Source organism: Dermacentor albipictus, chromosome 10 (genome assembly GCF_038994185.2).
Source record: "Dermacentor albipictus isolate Rhodes 1998 colony chromosome 10, USDA_Dalb.pri_finalv2, whole genome shotgun sequence".
NCBI lineage: Eukaryota > Metazoa > Arthropoda > Arachnida > Ixodida > Ixodidae > Dermacentor > Dermacentor albipictus.
In genome coordinates this window covers 73070819-73091904 of record NC_091830.1, presented here as the reverse complement: position 1 = coordinate 73091904, position 21086 = coordinate 73070819, and the positions used below count along the sequence as shown (strand labels likewise).

Sequence of the window (21086 nt, the reverse complement as noted above, 5' to 3'; positions counted from 1 at the left end):
TGTTTAGGCGAAGTTACTGCATCGACTGCGCTAAATAAATGTCGTTCCAAGTGTAATGTAAATTGCCTAAACTCCCTGCACTTCTGCGTGAGCATCCCTTTTGGGATACTCGCAAGACGGACCGAAATCCGCGGAAGAACACTACCTGGCCCAGTGCCACTGAATTCCGCCGCGCACAAGGACAAAGCAGATCTGCCGTCGGCGCAGTTCGCCGTTGTTCTGCCATATCGGGCTGGGGTTCGGAATTGATTTACATGTGAATACCCCATTACGCCACCCCTTCTCAATTCTCTAACTGTTAACAACCATCACTGCTTTCTCTCCAAGAACTTGATACAACGGAAAAATAGTAAGCGAAAGGTTATAAAATCAGCCCAAACGTTGAGCCTCAAATCCAATATTTAGAAATTACTTTCATGGCCCTAATTTGTTTTTTTAATGAAAAAGCAGAGGTGGCGGAGGAATAAAAAGGTGAAAATGCGCTTGGTAAATGAATTAATGCTTTTACGTACCGAAACTGATCTGATTTGGAGGTGCGGAGACTCAGAATAATTTTCTACCACCAAGGGTTCTTTGCCTTCCATCCCACTACACGGTACACAAGTGTTTCGGCATTCCGTCCCCATCGGAGAGTGGTAGCGTTGGCCAGAATGGACTCTACGATCTGGCGTTCAACAGCACAATGTCATAGCCACTGGGTTACCGCGGCGCATTTGCAGAAACTTTAAGCTCGATAACCGTACTTACAACATGTGGCATGCAACTCTTAAAGTGTGTCACAATAACCAGCACTTACCGGCAGGAAGTCGACGCTCTGTCGCTGTCCGTGTCGTACCGCGCAAGAGAGACACAGAGAAAAGAAGGTCAGTGCTAAGCGTAATGGTTAAAGACACTCTTTACGAGCTAAATTTAGAGTCAGCTGCGCTTAGAACATTACGTCGTAAATCTTTGCTCGTATGCCAGCGATAACTTACGATAACTGACGGTATTGCTCTACGTTTGATACTGATCACGCCGCCGCACAGCATGCACCGGCATTCAGCTGCGTTGCACAAGAACTGTGCTGCAAATCTTGTAAAAGCATCGCTGCAAATTGCCCAATCAGAACCAGAATCAGTTTTTATTCATGACAAAATGAGGATAATTACAACATATGTATATACAGAAGGAGGTCCCGTAGTTAGAAACTGAAATGGGACCTCCTGTGCATGATGACTAGAATTAGTAATACATAGAACAATGGCAACATGACAAATTTACGAATAAAGGTTTTAAGAGACAAGGCATAAATGAACAAAAAAGCAGCATATGTATGTATTAAACAAAAAAACAAGGCTCCGACTTAGTCAACTAAAGGTGAAACTACAAAAATAGCCAAAAGAAAGAAAGTAAAACATATATATACATATATATGCGGGAAGGAAATCATGAGACAAAGAGAAAATTAATAATACAACTCATACTATACTCAAATGGGAAAGTCAGAGGAAGCTAAAAGAAAATGCTTAAGTTCTGTACGAAATCTGCGAGCTTTGAACAATTTTAAAGGAAATGGTAATGAATTCCACAGAGATAGAGCTGAAAAGTGTAGTGATTGCTTACCATAGTTGGTGCGAACTAAGGGTAAAATGAAGTTAATATCTTCAGCAAATCTAGTATTATTAGTATTAGAAAGGGATGTCTTCGGTATGATTGTTACTGGAATATCACTGTTTAATGCCCTAAAAATAAATATGGCCAAGTTATATTTAACAAGGTCAGTCACATTCAAAATATTATGTGCATGTAACAGCCGAGTTGCGCTAATGCTACGAGGTGAAAATGTTATTAGCCGAATAGCTCGATTCTGAATGACTTGCAACGAAGTTAGGTGACTGTTATAAGTGTTTCCCCATGATTCAATGTTATAGTTAATATGAGAATGAACAAAAGCATAATAAAGCGACATGAGAGTAGAGAATGATAAATATGGTCGTGCTTTGATTAAAACGCGTATCCCGTATGCCATTTTCTTTTTAACATTAGCAATGTGAAGGTGAAATTTGAGATGGCGGTCAAATTCCACACCTAAATAGGTGCAATGATCAACTGCATTGATTAGGTGATTGTTGATTGAAATACACTGAAGGAGCTCAGGCGATCGCTGATGATAGGCAAAAATGACGAAATTGATCTTATTATGGTTAATCTGTAGCTTGTTAAGTTCACACCATGTGGAAATTTTCACGAGATCTTCATTGAGCTCACGTGTTAGCGTTGATATACAATTGTTAGAGCTAAATATAGTGGTATCATCTGCGTAAAGAATACACTTCGATGAGGAGAGGCAACTGGGCAGATCGTTAATATAAATTAGGAAAAGTAGAGGACCTAATATGGACCCCTGTGGTACACCGATGTTAGTAGTAGCTTCTTTAGAGTAGTACCCAGAAATATTAACGACTTGTTTTCTATCTTGTAAGTAACTGCGGATTAGAAGTAGAGGCGGACCAGTTATTCCGATGGCTTCAAGCTTAGCACAAAGAATTGTGTGATTAATTGAGTCGAAGGCCTTGGATAGGTCAACCAATATAGAGGCTGCAAATTTACCTTCATCAATTGCTTTTTTGAGATAATCAGTAAGAGATATAAGTGCCAGATTAGTTGAAAAGCCTGACCGAAAGCCGAACTGAAAAGGGGAAAGAATACTAAATTTGTCTAAATATTTTGTTAAACGTTTTTCGATAAGTTTTTCAATAACTTTTTTAAAAAATGGAAGGACGCAAATGGGTCTGTAATTCCGTGTAAGCGTGCGACAACCTTTTTTGAAAACGGGAATGACACGACCGCGTTTCAGTTCACGTGGAAAAACACCGGTTTTAAAAATCAGGGTAATGATAGCTGAGAGGACGTTAGCGATATGTTCCGCAATCATCTTAATGTGGTAAGCATTAATATTATCAAGGCCAGCACTAGTGGCTTTAAGGGTTTTAATTACTAAAATTACTTCATCAGGTGTTGTTGGAAAAAGGAAAAATGAGTGAGGTAAGCGCTTAAAGGACATGTTGCAGCATGAGTCAGAATCAGAAGTGTTATTGAAGAAAGCATCACAAAATGCATTTGCAATATCAAGTGGATTAATGTATTCCATATCATTGTGAATGATTCTCGAAATGACTTTCTGAGAGTTATGGTTTAAAAAGGTGTTGACTATTTCCCACTTTTTCCTAGTGTTATTACCACATTCTATAATTTTTTGTTCGTTATAATTACTCTTCGCACTTCTAAGCTTTGCAGAAAGAGAGTAAGAAAATTTTTTGTAACGGGCAAGTAGTTTAGTATTGAAAGGTTGCTTCTTTGTTTTTTTATATAAATTTTCACGAGACCGCATAGCTTTCAGAAGGCTTTCTGTAAGCCATGGATTTTGTGGCAATGATACCTTTTTTCTGCGTTTTATTTTATGAGAGTGGGAGTTGAAATGTGATGAAAGTGTGATTAGAAACTGCGAAAAAGATTTTTGAGGTTCATTAGATGACATAACTTCTGACCAGTCAGTTTCAGTTACGCTTGCAAGGAACATCTCTTTGTCAAGTACAACTCTGTAGAATGACGTGTTAGATGAGGCTGAGTGATTGCGCAGGCGTAGAACGATAGGATAGTGATCTGTAATATCGATGGTAACAATTCCAGCCTCAGGTGGATCTGTTAAGTTCGATAATGCATGATCAATTAAGGTACCATCAGCAACATTAGGACAACGAGTAGGGAGAGAAATTAAACATTCATATCCAAAACTGTGGAAGATGCTAGAATAACTAGAAGAATTAGATGAATTGGTATCTAAGAGGTTAATGTTGATATCGCCCATGATTATTGCATTACAATTAGCGTGTGATATTTTTTCCATGGTTAGATCAAGCGCACTACAGAAGTGAGTAACTAAAGAAGAAGGTGAGCGATAAATGCAGCCAAACACTAAGTTCTTGTTGCCTATACTGAAGACGGGGGAATCAAATTCAACAAACACAGATTCACAGTTAGTAATATTCAACTCCAAATCTGGCCATCATTTATATGGAATGTTAGATGAGACAAATATAGCTGAACCACCGTGATTACTAATTTCTCTGTGAGAATACTCAGAAGTGTATGAGTTAAAGCAGAATAGGTCCTTGTCATCATTACTAAGCCAGGTTTCAGACACACATATTATTGAAAAGGTATTGTTAAGTGTCGAAAACAGGTTCTCAAAATCATCAAAATGCTTGCGGAGACTTCTAGCATTGAAGTGAATAACTGAATGGTAGTCGCGTGACATGAATTTATTCAGCGCAGATGCTGACAGGTAAGAATCCATGGTGGATGGTAATGATATTAAGAGTCAGAATACAGGTAGTTAGTTGAAAACAGAAAGGTCGGACTCGTCAGTAATGCGACAAACGCGGCTTTCGTTTGTCTTTCTTGCCTTAATCTGACAATTATCCGTCCACAGGTGCTTCCAGTTATTGGCTTTCTTTAGCACTAGTGCTTTGGAAAAGAGTGCCTTATTTTGTGGGGACAAGTGGTCATTAACAAATATGGGGGAGTTGTTGTCACATTTGCCGATGTCATTCAGGCAGAGCCTTGCCTTTCGTGCCTTGCCGATAAACTCATTCTTTTTCGTTCGAGAACAGAATCTTGCAATTAAGTTTTTCTTACCCTTATCTTTAGTAGCAACTCGATGAACAACATCGATATCAGCAGAAGTCACGGGACAACCAATTTTCCTGCCCACTGTCTCCAAAACTGCAACAGAGTCCTCGCCCTGTGTACAAGGGATACCCCTGATCTCGATGTTGTTAATGCGAGAGTACTGGTCAAGCTCGGAGACCCTGCGGGAGAGTGAACAGTTTTCCATTTTGAGGGCTTTGTTTTCTGCCACGAGTGAGGCCTTTTCACCATGCAGCTTGTCAACTAGATCGTTCAGAAACTTAAGACTGGACTCAAGGCTGTCCACGTGCTTCTTTAGCTCTAGCACGTCAACGCCAGATGTCTTCATGTGAACGAAAATCTTCTCAACAATGCGATCAGTCATATGATCCGATTGATTAAGAAGTCTTGTTTCGAGTTCATCGATTCTCTTAGCAAGCTCAGCACAGGTAGGCATGTTTAACAACACTAAAGAAACACTGAAATACCTAATGCAAAGATACAAGTAGCATAAAAACAGTTCTTGGCAGCAGCGACAGTAACAGGAGAATAACAAAAATGACAGATGCTGTCGTAACCAACCTGTAGAAGTGGAAAGGAATGCGTGAGCAGATGCGCGAGCACTGCCGCTGCTGCCAAGAATGGTCGACAGCAGACGAAGGTGGCCTTTATGTAGCGATGCCGGGAGAACCGAGCACCGCCTGGTGGTCTTCTGTGAAGATGCTGCTTGACAAGATAGCTTCCTTGATGGCACGTGCAGTCGAGCCAGGCGAAATCGGGTGGTCTTCTGAGAAGAACTTGCTTAACAAGATGGCCTGTAGAAGTGGAAAGGAATGCGTGAGCAGATGCGCGAGCACTGCCGCTGCTGCCAAGAAGTGTTGGTGTTGATCTGCCCATGTTAGTAGTGCCATCCTCTTTGTCCTACCTGTTAATAATAATATAATAGTAATAATATTAATAATAATACCTTTTATAATTTTTTTCATGGAAATATAAATTCAAAAGCCAGTCAGCCCAAGCCGTGAAGGCTTCTCGGGCTGTACCCGGCAGTCAGAGCTGCAAGTATTAAAAAAAGCAAGGTTAGCAAGCTATAAACTGAAGCAAGCTACAAAAAGAAAACTATAACGCAAGAGGAGGCTACAATACCAAAGCAAAGTACCAAAAGATAGAGAACGTGAGCTACGAGAAAAGCAAGCTACAAAAGTTACAAAGTGAAACAAACAAGGATACGCACCAATCCAGACCAAACTAAGCTAATCGAAAATATAGCACGGGCTCTAATGACACCTAAACAGAAGAATAATTGGTTTTGAGGAACAGTTCCCATGTCTGTTTTGATGAGACTGAGTACAGTTCTGTGGGTAAAGAATTAAAAACGTTAGGAACATAATATTGTTTGGCATAACGACGAAAAAGGGTATAATACCCCGGGGTAGTGAACGTATTATGGTGCCTCAGTGGTCTGATAGGAACCAAAGGAAAAAGAAAATCACTGTTCCAAAGATTTTTTATCACCACGGTTTCGAAAAATAATGCGTCCAATGAGGGCAACCGCGAAAGGGAAAATAGATTATTATTACGGGTATACGGAGGCGTATTGTACAGTTCAGATGGTAGCGTCTGTTCGTAACTGAGAAGGCAGGTGACGCAGAGCAGGACCACCTGGTTGCCCGAACGGCTCACACTCGTGCTGAGCACTGGCTATCCGGCTGGCCCACTGGCTGCACTGCAGGGATGGAACAGACGATCTGACTGGCCTTGTCCTTGTGTTCTTTTTCATTACAATTGCCCCCGGTGCAAAAACGGAGCCATCCTGGCCACTTACGACGTGGAGACGAGCGGGTCATAGGACTGTTTTAGGCGGTGAACGTGAACAACATCCCGCCCACGGCGGCGCTTATCGGATGTCGGTGTAAGTGGCTCTATGACAAAGTTGACCGGGGAGGTGCGTTCGACAATGCCGTATGGTCCATCATAGTGTGAGAGAAGGGTTCTCGAAGGTCCAGGCGTGGTAGAAGGCACGGACAACAACACAAGTGTGCCGGGAGCGATGTTCGGATTCGCAGCGTCGCCATCACGATTGGCTTTGTGTCGTTGTCGGTCGGCGGAGGTGAACTTTCGGGCTAATTGACGGCATTCCTCCATGTATCGGGCGACGGCGGAAACAGGAGCACAATCTGACGTGTCTGGTGTATAAGGCAAAACCGTATCGATGGTATGAGAAGGATCGCGACCGCAGAGACGAAAGTATGAAGAAAATTCTGTAGTGCATTGTGTAGCCCTATTATATGCATACGTGACAATTTATAGGATGAAGTCCCTGTTTGTATGCTCTAATGAAATGTACATTGCGATCATATCACCGAGGGTGCAATTGAAACGCTACGTAAGCGCGTTAGTTTGAGGACGGTACGCCGTGGTGGTCCGGTGAACTATGCGGCATTGAGCAAGCAGAGCTTCAACCACCTGCGACAGAAACACACGGCCTCTATCACTCAGCAGCTCTCGAGGTGGGCCATGACGAAGAATGAAACGATGGAGCAGAAGGATGCAACGTCACTGGCGGTCGTTGCACGTACAGCAACGGTTTCAGCATAGCGTGTAATACCCGTGTCACACGGGCGTTTGGAAGGCCTTCCAACCGATAGTCAGTTGACTCAAAGGTCAAGTTCGAGCTGCTACACGGGCGGTTTCGAAGGCCGCCGAGTCAATAGTCTACCGAGTCAACGGAGCACCTTACAACTCTATCGAAATCTCGATGGCCTTTGAGCAACGGAAACGGAAACAGTGCGAACATGCCCTCTCGTTCACAGTGTGCTCGTACTCACGGTTAGAAAGAATAAGTCAGACCAAATGCTCTAAAAATACTATATATGAGTGTTATTGATTATTCAATAAAGTGTTTTTTGCCACTTCACATGTGCAAGCACACACCGAAGCGGCAGCCGCATTGAGCGGCGCAAATGTTGCCGCAGTTTCGCTACTCAACAACTTAAAAACTAAACATATATGTATGGCAATGTATAAACAAATTTTTTAAATGTATAAACAAACATGGAAGAAATTATAGTGCTTTTAAATGGTTTTAATGCTGTTTAACCTTTCGTGGCATGAAAACGAAAATAAAGATCCGCAGCGCCACACAATGTTGCGAGAAACGCCTGAACCACTCAACGGCCTTTCAAAAGTGCCGTGTAGCAGCGCGACAACTCCTTTGAGTCGATAGAGTTGTGGCGTTTCAAAGGCCGTTGACTGGAAGGCCTTCCAAATGTACCCGTGTGACACAGGTATAAGGTGATCAACTTCGACAATAATCCATCGTTTGCCAGTGGGTGGTAGTGGTAACGGTCCGTACAGGTCAATTCCCACATGGTGGAAGGCACGAACAGGGCACGGAAGCTGCTGTAATAAACCTTGGGCCAGATGAGGAGGAGATTTGCTGCGTTGGAATTGCGGGCATGAGCGGATAAACTTTTGGACAAACGTAAAAATTTTTCGCCAGTAGTAACGCCGCCGCAGGCGCTCATACGTCTACAAAACGCCTGCGTGTGCACATTGTGGGTCAGTATGGAAAGACGCGAAAATGTCGGAACGCAAAGTCCAAAGGATAACCAGGAGCTACTTGCGTCCATGGGGCTTGTAGTTGCGTCGATACAAGAGGTTATCCCGGACAACAAAAATTGGAGGACGCTTAAGCTTCGCCTTCAAGAGTGGAACGCGACAGCGTTCCCGTCGACCCGCCAAGGGGTGTAAGACAGTGGGCTACAGGGCAGGCATCACTTACGAGGCGCCCCGCATAGGACGCGGTGAGCGCCGAGCCATATGGTCGAGCAACGCGGCGTTCGGCGCAGCAACGAACGTGCGCCTGAGCAAGCGGAACGAACCGAAGAACTCGGTGTCTCGGAGGGGGAAATGATGCACGCCAGCCAAACGTCCTGACCGGCACGGGCAGAGAGATAGACAGATAGCGATCTAAAGAAAGGAAGGGCGCTTGATTTTGCAGAGGGAGCAAGGCGAAGCGTTGTGTGGGGAGAGGGAGTCGGGGCCGCGAACCGCCTCGCACCGGTCCTCGCAGCTCCAATGCGCGCGTGGCGCGCCATCTGTCGGGGCAGCGCCGTACATGGAGAGGAGGGGGTCTTCTGTGTTTGCCGCAAGATGGCTCTGCGTGTGCGGAAAGCGCAGAAGAAATGCAGCGGAAACGCACTTCGCTACTCGTGTAATTGCGACTTCTGTAAGTTACATGTTCATAATTACCGATATACACCGCAGTAAAACTTTCCACGGATCGTTTCGAAGGCAACACCGCATTCACTAGAGGTGCGTTTGTACCGCTTGGAAGCATCGAACTCGTGGCTGAGTGGTAGCGTCTCCGTCTCACACTCCGGAGACCCTGCTTCGATTCCCACCCAGCACATCTTGGAAGTTGCTTTTTATTTATGAAGTGCCTGCCGTGATTTATCGCTCACGGTCAACGCCGCGGACGCCGACGCCGACGACACCGGCTTTTCTGCGACACGAGCTCCTTAACGCTATCGCGTTAAAATGGGAAGCCTGGTGACGCAGGGAGCGGGAGATGGGAGATGCAGGCGAGCCAGAAAAAGATCCAAAAGAGAGGCCACCCAAGGATCCTTGCGCTGTTCTGATGCGAAGGTGTCGATCCAGACCGAGGATAGCGCTTCAGTGGTGGAGAGGGAGGCCGTATCGGCTGGCAGCCGAGAGCGCGACAGAGCGTCAGCGTCAGTGTGCTTGCGACTTGAACGATAGATGACGTGTACATCGTATTCTTGAATGCGCACAGCCCTGCGGGCAAAGCGTCGGACGGGTGTTTTATACAGGATAACCAACAAAGGGCGCCATGCGTAATCACAAAGGGCGTAACCAGATTGAAAGGCTTGCCGAATAAATAATTGCGAGACTTCCCGATTGTCCAAACTATGGCCAGGCATTCTTTTTCTGTGACGCTGTAACTGCGTTCCCCTTTAGTCAGCGCATGACTGGCGTAAGCAACGACGTACTCGGAGTAGCCATGCTTGCGCTGCGCAAGCTCAGTGCCAAGGTCAATACCACAGACATCGGTATGCTCTTCAGTTGGGATGGTGGGGTCGTAGTGTCGCAGTATAGGCGGAGACGTCAGGAGATGGCATACGATCACGAACACGGTGTTGCATGCAGGAGACCAGGAGGATAGCTCGTTGGCGCAACTTAGGGTTATGTCAGAGGTGATATAACCAAGGCAAAATTGCGAATAAAGCCTCTGAAGTGCGAATTGTGGCTCGATCTCGCGGCCAACGCAGGAAAGCAGAAAGGAAGCGCGTCGCATTTTGCGGCGCGTGATGTAGTTGAGGAAAGGAGGGAGGGAGTGGCGTTCTACTCCGGCGGCGGCTGCGTATGGACGCCGGCAGGTCCTACCTTGAAAGCGATGTACAATGAGTACAGAGTCTGGTTCCACCCAAGGCCTAACCGCTTAGATCGCGTTGAAGCTAGTGGCAGCACGAAAGTCAATTTGCTCTCTGCTGCTTCGCGCTTTCTCACTTGAGTGTTTGGAGATCGAATGTGCGTGGTTATCGAATGAGATATGCTGATGATTACTACTGAGTGCGTGATGCCGGCTTGTTAATTGAGTCAGTAAGTGAATGGTCAAACGTTCATACGGCGGACAAAACGACTATCCCTACTTCGTACATAGCTGTCTGTAATTTGCTATCGGAATCGACGCTTCGCCGTTTGGGCGAGACGGTGAGTTCTATTAAAAGTTGTAGACTATATTGCAAATGCCCCAATAAGCAACAATCTTCCCTGGTGAAAGTTTGAAGAATTCAGCGGAAATTTGTTAAAGATTTCCAGTACATTATTGTATCCTTTATTTCTCGCTGTACTGGATTTCAGCAACGTTCCTGGGAATTTGGAGTCGCTGTTTCGACAGCGAATATTATGACGAAAACAATGCATGTTACGAATGTTGTCAAGTTCAGTTAAGTGCTGTACCCACAAGAAATAGAAGTTAGTCGTCCAAATTACACTACTTAACCGCTTTGTTCTTCGCAAAGGTGCTCTGCAGTTTGCCAGATGTTGGTGCAAGCAAGGCTTTTCCTCAACACAGGATATTCGGACCTCGAATCCTTAATGTTAAAAAACCAGTGCCCAATACTACATTCTGTGGTGGCGGTGTATATAGAAGGATATAGTAAAAGAAATCGGCAGTAATTTGACTCCGTGAAGATGGAATGGCAGCAAAAGCTTACGACAGTCAAAGCTTTCGAACGAAAAGCAAAGTGCTTTCGCTGCCATTCCATCTTCCCAGAGTGGAATGGTTGTCATTTTCTTGCGTTGCGAGTCTGGCGTCTTTGGTCGTTCGGAAATGCTCGGGCTCGCAATTGAGGTTTTCAATCAGCATCGCGGGAACGTTCTTCGTCGGTGGTCGTTTCGCACCAGCGATGTTTCCCTTTTCCTTGTTGTTCCCTCCGGCGCTCCTCATACGCATTTTGTTCTTCGGGTGTACGAACTATATGTACCCGCCTCATCAATAACGCAGCTGTTTTTACCACCGATACTTCTCATGCTTCTATACTGCGATAACCTAGACGTCACGCTATTGTTCACGGCGAGTGTTCTAACCTGTTCCGCGTTTTGACATCTGCGACGCCGCAGTGCACCGGTATGGGTTTGTTAGTAAACGCCAAGCCCGTTTCAGTTGCCGGACGCCAAAGAAAACTACGGAAGGTTAGTCATATACAACTCTGGCTGTAATAAAATAAAGAAAAACCAGACACATGACTACACAGCTTGCCTCTGAAAGTAGCGCTCACATTTCTATTGTATGTAGGAAAAGCAATGAGATGGTAAATATTTAGGCATGAGCAACTCTCGGATTTGCCGTGCGCTTTTGCCGTGCGCTTTTGTGCATGAAGTACGGCGTCAAAACATCAGGAAGGGGCACTTACCAATATAGCTTCGGAGTGCAGTCTCTGACAAGAGAAGCCGTGCGTTGTGAAGAAAGATGTGAGGTTTAGGTCACAGTTAATGTAAATAATGCTAAAAAATGGAGCTACTAAGTAGGAGCACAAAAACAGTACTACCAGCGGTAATTCTTTCAACGCGGCAGTAAAATATTCATAAATAACTAATTTTGCGGCCTAAAGGTGACAGTAAGTGTATTTATTTATTTATAACAACATTTCAATGGCATGGATTACATTGCGCAAATTAATTGCTTAAAGTGGACTGTACGTGAATTATAGTGAAGGTTACACGCACCATCACTCGCAATGTCAGGGTCACCAATTGAGCAAGTTCACTAATGAACTTCTGCAATGCTTCAGCTCAGGACATTTTACAAACACAAAATTGAAGTGCAGTAGTAATAAAATCATGTCCATATAAAAAAGAATGTGAACGCTTGTGTAGCTTGCAGCAAATTTGTCCTCAACATTGCCTTCGCGTTACCTTTAAAAATTATTTTAGGCATGCTTTGGCAAATAACTGCTGCGCCACTGTATTTAGTCAAATAATGTAAGGCCGGAAACCGTGAAAGTTGTGCTGGTGTTAAGTTCTGGTTTGGCACCTTTGTACCGTGTCTCGTTTTTAATTTCGCAAACGCAATATCTGTACTAAAGCGAATAATTACTAAGCAATTTATTCGACATTTTGAAATAACCAGCTGGACTTCGCGACTTATTGCAGAAGTACTAAACTCTGTCTTCTCTTCCTTAACACTGACCTCCCAGACTGTCGTTAGCTCAACAACCCAACGATGCCAGACATAACAATCGAAGCACACGGTATCACCAAGCTGACTGAATCCCTGAAATTAACATCTTCAGCCGGCATCGATGGAATCAATTCCAAGATGCTTCAGAACACTGCGCACATCTCTAGTGTACTTTTATGCCACACCTTTCAGCAGTCATTAACATCTGGAGTGGCGCCCCAAGACTGGAAAATAGGTAAGATAATTCCAGTGCTAAAAAAGATCATTGTCATCGTGCCACAAATGCCAATCATTGTCATCGTGCTAAAAATGATCATTGTCAACCTACCCAATGCTCGTCTAATTTATCACCCGTTATCTCCGGCGTGCCACAAGGCACAGCCATGGGGCCACTACTCTTCTTAATATACATTAACGACTTCCCTATAGGTTGTTCTTCCAAAATACCTTTATTTGCTGGTGATTGTGTAATCTATCGTCCTATTACTAATGACGCTGATTCTCGCACTCTCCAGTCCGACATTAAGGTCATTGAAACTTCGTGTAATAATTGGCTATTGTCCCTCAACGTCAAAAACGTCGCTACTTACTTTCTATCGTCGCCAATCATTTATTTCAGCTGATTACATCATCACCGGTTCGGAAATGTGTGCTGTGACTTCTTATAAGTACCTAGGCATTAACTTGTCAATAACCTCAGTTGGTCCTCGCATTAGAAATAATGCCAATCGTGTACTATGCTACCTGCGTTATAATATACGTCTTGTTCCGCCGCAGTAAAACTACTCGCATACATAACAGTCGTTCAACCCAAGTTGGAATACGCATGCTCAGTGTGGAACCCTCACCAATCTAACCTGGCAACAGTATTAGAATCCATACAGAATGGTGTAGCAAGGTTCATTCATTCTGAGTACTCTTGCCACACTAGCGTTACTAAACTTAAGTCATCTTTGAACCTTCCGACCTTCGAGCAGCGCCGCAAAACAGCAAGACTGTGTCTCTTTTACAAATTTTATCACTCACTATTTCATCAGACCGACATCACGCCTGCGCAACGCAGTTCTTACCATCATAGCCAATCAAAGGCTCTTTATCCCCCTCCAGCTCGCACCTCCACTCATCTCTTTCTACGTTCAAACAGCGAAAGACTGGAATCACCTACCTGCTGAAGCGGTACATCATTTCCGTCATTCAACGTTCAAGCCATTAATTTAAAATACAATCTAAATATGCCCACCCTGCATGTAAAACCCTAAATGAGGTATTTCAGGTACCCATAAATAAATAAATAAATACATAAATAAATAAATGTAATATCCGCCTTATGCGGAAAATCGCCCAAAGAAGGGGAAAAGCACTTTCTGTGAGTGGTTAAAAAAACTGCCTGAACTAATAAACAAGCCAGCCTGGCACCGATCACCTGTATCACAGTGATGACATTAAATTCTAAAAAAAATTGGAGGATGCTTAAGCTTCGCCTTCAAGAGTGTAACGCGATAGCGTTATCGCACCCCGTTCGCACTGCCCACTCATTCGCTTGGCATGCTCTCGAGTTAGACAAAGACGAAAAGTGCGCCTGAGCAAGCGGAACGAAGCAAAGGACTCGGTGTCTCGGAGGGAGAAACGATCTACGCGAGCCAAACGTGGTGATTGGCACGGACAGCCGGGCGGCGACGCGCCATCCAGCGGACGCAATCATGGGGCTGACGCCTCGAAGGGATCGTCCTATATCTCGCTTCGGAGCACCACGCAGACGCATGACTCCTCGCCAGCAGCACAGCACTCATCGCAGGGGACGCTTTCCCGCCTGACGCGCTACGGCGCAGCGATCACGTCAGAGGCGTCCCGCATCGGACGCTGCACCTAGGAATCGCGCTGTGGGCGGAAAAAGGAGCCGCGTCGCACGGGCGAGTGGCGCGCCACCTGTCGGGGCGGCGCGGTACATTGCTAGGAGGGGGTCTTCTGTGTTTGCTGCAAGATGGCTCTGCGTGCGCGCCAAGCGCAGAAGAAATGTAGCGGAAACGTACTTCGCTATGCGTTTAACAGCGACTTCTGTAGTGTACATGCTCATAATTACCGATATACACCGCAGTGTAACTTTCTACGGCACGTTTTTAAGGCAACACCCCATTCAATATAGGCGCTTTAGTCCCGCTTTGAAGCGTCGAACTCATGGCTGAGTGGTAACGTCTCTGTCTCACACTCCGGAGACCCTGGTGCGATTTCCACCCAGCCCATTTTCCAAGTTGTTTTTATTTATGAATTGCATTCCGCCATCTTTCGCTCGCGGCCAATGCCAACGACACCGGCGTTTCTGCGATACGAGGTCCTTAACGCTGTCCGTTAATATGATAGGGATCGTGCACTCGTTGATACAGGGCTTACTCAGTACGCTATTTGACAATTGTTTCCATTGGTTTTAATCGGATCTAGTGCTCTAGTGAAAGTTATAAAAGTTCCACTTGCTCCTCTGTTCTGAAAAAAAAAAGAGCTATCGGGTTTCGTAACGGAAATGAAAACGGCAACATTGGCTGATGCCCCTAGAGCCACTTTTTCTAACCTAATCGAATTTAAGCACTCGTCCAAGAAGAGTTCATAACTTAACGAGACGGTTTTTAAATAGTAACACGCTTTCTTCCGAGCAGGAGCGCAAAAACACCGTGCATTTCTCTACACTCTTTTTAAGAGCGGCGATCTGTAATACTCACCACATGCCAGATTTTTTCCAAAATTACTGCACCTCATTTTTCATTTCGCTCACAGCGCCACTACCACAGTCAAGAAATTATTTTTGAAAGGAAACTACACTGACTGTATTTGACATCACCAATATAATCCCTGTGCTTTATGGCATCTAAATGCTCTGTACATGAAACAATCACGCTCTGGTTTCAGAGTGAAAACTCCTACGAGCTTACTTTACAATCTGGTGAGTAATAACACAAGGTGTAAGAAACCGGCGTATTGAACATTCACTTAGCATTGAGCGAAGCCTTTTTTTATACACGTAAGTCCGAGTAGTGAAATGGCATCTAATCTGTGTATGAAAATTTCTAACTTTTAACGAAAAGTATATTTTTCAGTAGATAACAGAAAGGCACGATCGTCATGTAGTTCATGACTGACATCTGGGAATGACTAACGAAGACAGACTTTCGAAAGATGACGAATACGTCCTGAATAACTTCGTGGATACAACTGTTAGAAACAATGGTCGCTATCAAGTTGAACTGTCGTGGCGCAGCAATTGTACTCAGCTTAACAATAACCGGGATGTCACGTTAAAGAGGCTTGAGCCTTTGCATGTAGAACGCTACATCGAGAACCACAGTTTCACAAGGAATTAGACACTGCCATGAGGAGCTACTATAACAAACACTTCGCTAAGAAGGTCACAATCAACAGTATGAGTGAACATATCACATACTGTATGCCACACTGAGCAGTAGTGCGACGCGACAGAACTACGACTAAAGTACGGGTGGCATTCGACACCTCTTCTGATGCTTCGGAGTCGCCTTGACTTAACGACGTCTTGTGGACAGGGCCGAATTTGAACCCCAACATCCTCGACTTATTGCTGAAGTTTCGCATGTTCAAGATTGGAATTTCCGCCGACATCGAAAAAAGCGTTTCTTCAAATATCGCTGGCTGAACAAGACCAAGACGCGTTTCGTTACTTCTGGTTTGAAGAAGGGTTTTCCAATACTGAAGGATTGCGCATGACAAGGGTTCCTTTTGTACCGGCTGCAGTCCATTTCTCCTTGCTGCAACTCTGCGACACCACTTCCAACTGGTAGAAGGCAAATACACTTCTACTGCCAAACTATTGAAAGATGATTTCTACGTAGATGACTTGGTTATCGGGGCAAAGAACAAAGAAGAAGCGCAGCAAGTCATTAGTGATTGTTTCAGTATCTTGAAAGAGGCAGGAATGCATCTAGCATTGTGGACGACAAATGATGGACACTTACGAAACTTTTAAAATAGTAGAGACCTAAAGGTACAGTTCGATGTAGAAAAAGAAAAAGAAGATTCGTGGTCTCAATTGGGATACCGTCAAAGACATCTTAAAGTCATCACTAACGAAGATGCTTGAATCATTGAGCGAACAAAGGGTTACGAAGAGACAGATCTTAAGCTTCGCCTCACTCATGTACGATCCCTTTGGATTCTTAGCTCCGTTCGTACTGGCAGTCAAGTTCTTTGTACAAAGACAGCGGCTAGAGAAATACACCTGGGATGCGCCACTTCCTGATTCTATTCTTATAGAGTGGACAGCGTGGACGACAGGCCTCAGAACTGTTAATCAGCTAGAAGTTAAGACATATTTTGTTAAACCCTCCTGGGCAAGAATGTGCAGGTTACAATACAGGCTTTCAGTGACGCTAGCCCCGTTGCGTACGGTGACGTGCTTTACCTTCAGATACGAGACTTCGAGGGAGTCACAACACTTCAGCTACTACTAGCCAAGTCGAGAGTCGCACCTATACAAAAGGTAACTGTGCCACGATTAGAACTCATGGGAGCCCTAGCTGCATCTCGACTAGCTGCAACAGTGAAACGTGCTCTAAATCTAGAGGGCGTTGAAACAGTTATGTGGACAGATTCTACGATCGTGATTCATGGACTACGCGGTTTAGCGAAACGGTGGGAACAGTTCGTAGCAAATCGAGTCACAGAAATACTCTACCCAACTGATTTGAACACGTGGAGACATTTTCCGAGTGATCAACATCCAGGCGATTTACTGTCAAGAGGATCCACTGCGGAGCAACTCTTACAAAGTTCAGTTTGGTGGAAAGGACCAAACTTTCTCTACACTAAGGCGACAATCAACGTGCCCTGCTATACCGAGGATACAGTCGAAATAGAAGAAACTACCTGCACAACAGCAGCAATTAAGGATAAAGTCGGCCTATAAGAGGAAATTACGCGTTTGAAAGCAGCTGCTCGACCAGTGCTTACCATTGTAAACATCAACGACTACAGCTCTTATAACCGACTGATGCGTATAACTGCGTGGATACAGCGATTTGCTAGAAAGTGCATGTACACAGACACCTGTAAGAAGGGACCTTTAGACGCAACTTAAGTACAAGAGGCTGAAATTTATTGGATACGTCGAACACAAGATAAAGGGCCTGATGTCAGCAGAATGGACATTGCACTCCACCGGTTCAGATGATATCACGACGAATTAAGGCTTCTTCGCTTGGGAGGTTGTCTTCAGTTCAGCAACCTCCGAGAAAGTTCCAAGCACCACATTCTGCTTCCTCCATCAAACACATTCACAAAGCTGTTGGTCAAGAAAGAACACCAACGACTTTTACACGCTCGACTCAGTTTCCTTTTGACTGAACTGAGAGAAAGCTTTTGGATATTGAGAGCCAGCCAGGTTGTAAAGAAAGTCATTCACTAATGCACTGTCTGCCGACGATATTCCTGCAAGCCATACTAGGAGTCATTCGCGCGTCTGACAGCTGAACGTGTTCAACCCTCTCCACCTTTCGAAGTCAGTGGTATCGATTTTGCCGGACCGCTTCAACACAAAGATAATAGAGGACCAACGAAGAAGTGTTATATACTCATCTTCACATGTGCAATCGTCAGAGCGGTTCATCTAGAGCTTGTCGCCAGTCTTATTAACGAGAAATTCCTGCTAGCATTTGAACGATTTGTGGCACGACGAGGAATTTGTAAGACCCTATATTCCGACAACGCCAAAACATTTAGAAAGGCCTCACGGGAGATCCAGGAATTTTATGAGTTATTGAAATCACAGGAAGTACAATCGTATTTCGGAAGTAAACAACCCTCTAAATAAAATAACCTGGTGAACTACCAGTCAAGGTCAAACGGGAGATTATGCCACTGGCAAAAAAATTCGAAACAATTGAGTAGTGCCCAGGCCAGGTGCGCACTTGCCCCGTCTTGTTGGAACCAGCCCTATTTTCGGTGGTTGACTCAGCTGACACAACACCAGCACAACCACACAATAACAAATCGAAGAGCAAACGAACTACACGTCTTGCACTATCATGCCGCCCGGGATTTGCGATGACATTCACACTTATCGTTGGAATTCCGTCTATTTTCTCACCAAGCAATTGCTTTTAAGATATACTGTAGGTACCTGGAACTCATATGCGATTTCTTGAAGTTCATATATTTCCTTAACTCTGCTATTAGAGCTACGTACTAGCTGACTGGAGCAATTCCTCTCGATAACTGCTTCAACAGCGCTGCTTTGAAGATACTGCCAGGAAAATATTAGTCCTACCTGATGAACAATAATCATGGTAACCTTTTTCTTTCAAGTGGGACCATTTATTGTTTGTGGAAAAAAGGTCAAGTAACTACTAAGACTTCGCCACGTCAAGTAAACTGTAATATTGGTTGTGTCATTCTTGAGCACAAATGTCTCTCACTTACCCAGTCGTCATTTCCCATGCGAGAGGGCTATAATGAGAGGCGCGAAAAATTTCAAGTGTTACAAAGTAATTCAGCACGCAATAAATGTCGGAAGCAGATAATCAAGAAATGCTCCATTTGTAGTATAACGAAACACTAAATGATCGAAACGAAGAGATGGAGCTTAGCCACTAAATCCGCCCCAGTGATTGAAACTGGGTGAATGTTTTTTTTTCCCGATATGAAAAATATTGCACTCAGTTTATTACAGCAATGCATAGGCCGATAGACGTTGTAAGCATCACATTTGAAAAGTAGTGGTGACTGATTAGTCCAAAGTGATTACTTTGTTGCCTTTCTTAAGTTTTTATACAGGCCGCCATGATCCACGTTGTTGTTTAGTTTTTTTTATATTTACTGGATGCCTCGAATTTCGGCATTTTAGAAATGGACAGAAACAAAGTCGAATGCGTAAAAGCATTTATCCCAAGAAAAATTGTCATCAAGAAAAGCGAACAGTAACGCACCCGTACAGGCCTTATAAACTATGCACAAATGGCACTCGCGCCATTTTAGCTATAACCATGAAAACGATGTAGCCCTCAGCTATAAATTGCTCCTCTGTTCGGCTAAACAAGTAACCTGAAGTCTAGAGAAATTAAACGTTCTGACCTTCGCCAGTCGTGCCGGAATTCGGCCCGGCGTGGCGTGTGGCGTTGGCCTGCGTGGTTGCGACGCGGCGTGGGCATCGACCTCGCGTTGTGAGCGACGCGGTTGGGGTCCTTACATTCCGAGACCCGCGTGGCACAGTACATGGCCTGGGCCATTCAGGCCTTGCGCCGCAGAAGTGCCCACGTGACTGGCTCCATGACACTGGCAAGCAGCCGGTTATGGCAGGGTGTGGCTGAACCTGTGCCGTGGAACACAGCGACGACAAAGCGATCGGGGCTAAGAATGTCAAGCTGACGCCTGTCAACTTTCGGACGTCTCCTCTCCGGTGTCTGGTCCCCGAAGCTGCCGTTCCAGCGCGCCTTGGCCTATCTTTACTTTCCGCGACCCCTGACCTAGATTCTTCTTGCCCCTTCCTCTCAATGCCACCTAGACTTTCCTCTAGGTAGCGCTCCTTTGCCACCATCTCTAGTGCGTTTCTTCGCACTTTCCCTGGTGAGCGATTCTCTTCACCTGCAGGCGCCTTCCTCCTCTTGCTTCGTGGCTTCGAACAGATGTTCGCCGATTGCACTGGCTGGTCAGTTAGATTTCCGCTCTAAAGTTTGTCCATGAAGCCCGCACCATACTACGAATGTCTGTGTCGAGAGAAAATTAGGACCTATCACGCATCTATGCGACTTCCCCTTTATCGCCAGATAAACGTTCGCGCGCATACACACACATGCGAGCATTATTGCGCATGTGTAGCTTCCAGAGGTGAACGAAAAGTGATCCTTACTGCAGCCCTGCAGGGATTGTGGTCGGAAAAAGTGGATGACGAGAAGTTGCCTGAGAATGTTGGCCGGAACCTATTTAACTGTACGGGTACCAGGGCCATCGGCTCCCATTCATTGCGGAGGCCACCATGCCTTGGGCGCCACACTGATTCTGGAGGAAGCACCTTGATGTTTGCGTGGATGCTGCGCTTAAGGCGACAGCGCCGAGAGGTGCAGTAGAGGTTTTTTCGAAATTGAGGACCATGGTAATGGATTGTTCTGATAAATTGCCTTGTCAGTGCTGACGCTTGCTTGGACACCAAACCATGCCCTTGGTAGCAACAATAGCAACTGCAGGACTGCCAACGCCACTGCTGCTGCAACCACTGTGTTGGTGCTGTTTGCTGCTGAACACTCGAAGATACGGAAATGCTGCTACTGCTTCCCTAGTTCGGTAGTGGCTTCGGGAAACAGGCCTTCTGCAGTGAAGACTGTCTTGTGACGCCTCCCTTGCGACCTGGTAAAATTTACACTGCCGAAGACGAGAACGACGACGGCACCGGGCGGAGGCGCTGGCACACGTCTGCTGCTGCCGCCTGGGAAGCAGAACTATAGGGCTCTAGGACATTGTGTCCAAGCGCTGGTCCGGATCTCGCTACTTGCCACACAAGTAGCACGCCGTCTCGTAGATTTGCCACTGGCTGGCTACCTCGACGGTGGACGGCACTCCCCTGCAACAGGGGTGGCGTGTGCCGGACTGGGGTTCTCGTAGCGCGTTCCGTCGGAACGGCAGCGGCCGCGTAGGCACTGTGGCTGGGCCCGTGTCCCAAGGGTCGCAGCACTGCAGATCACCCGTGTCGTCACCGTAT

The 21086-nt window shown here is 45.3% G+C and overlaps 1 protein-coding gene across 3 annotated transcripts in view; it reads right to left on the bottom strand.

The window, feature by feature from the left end:
- LOC135898171 (uncharacterized) overlaps positions 1–21086 on the bottom strand; it is a 143081-nt gene that overhangs the window by 45487 nt on the left and 76508 nt on the right. For all 3 annotated transcript variants that reach the window (XM_065426974.1, XM_065426984.1, XM_065426993.1), the window contains 3 exons: positions 18815–18841; positions 11610–11633; positions 797–820 (listed from right to left, as the gene is read on the bottom strand). In XM_065426974.1, the coding sequence (XP_065283046.1) occupies positions 797–820; positions 11610–11633; positions 18815–18841 (75 nt within the window). The remainder of the gene's footprint in view (positions 1–796; positions 821–11609; positions 11634–18814; positions 18842–21086) is intronic.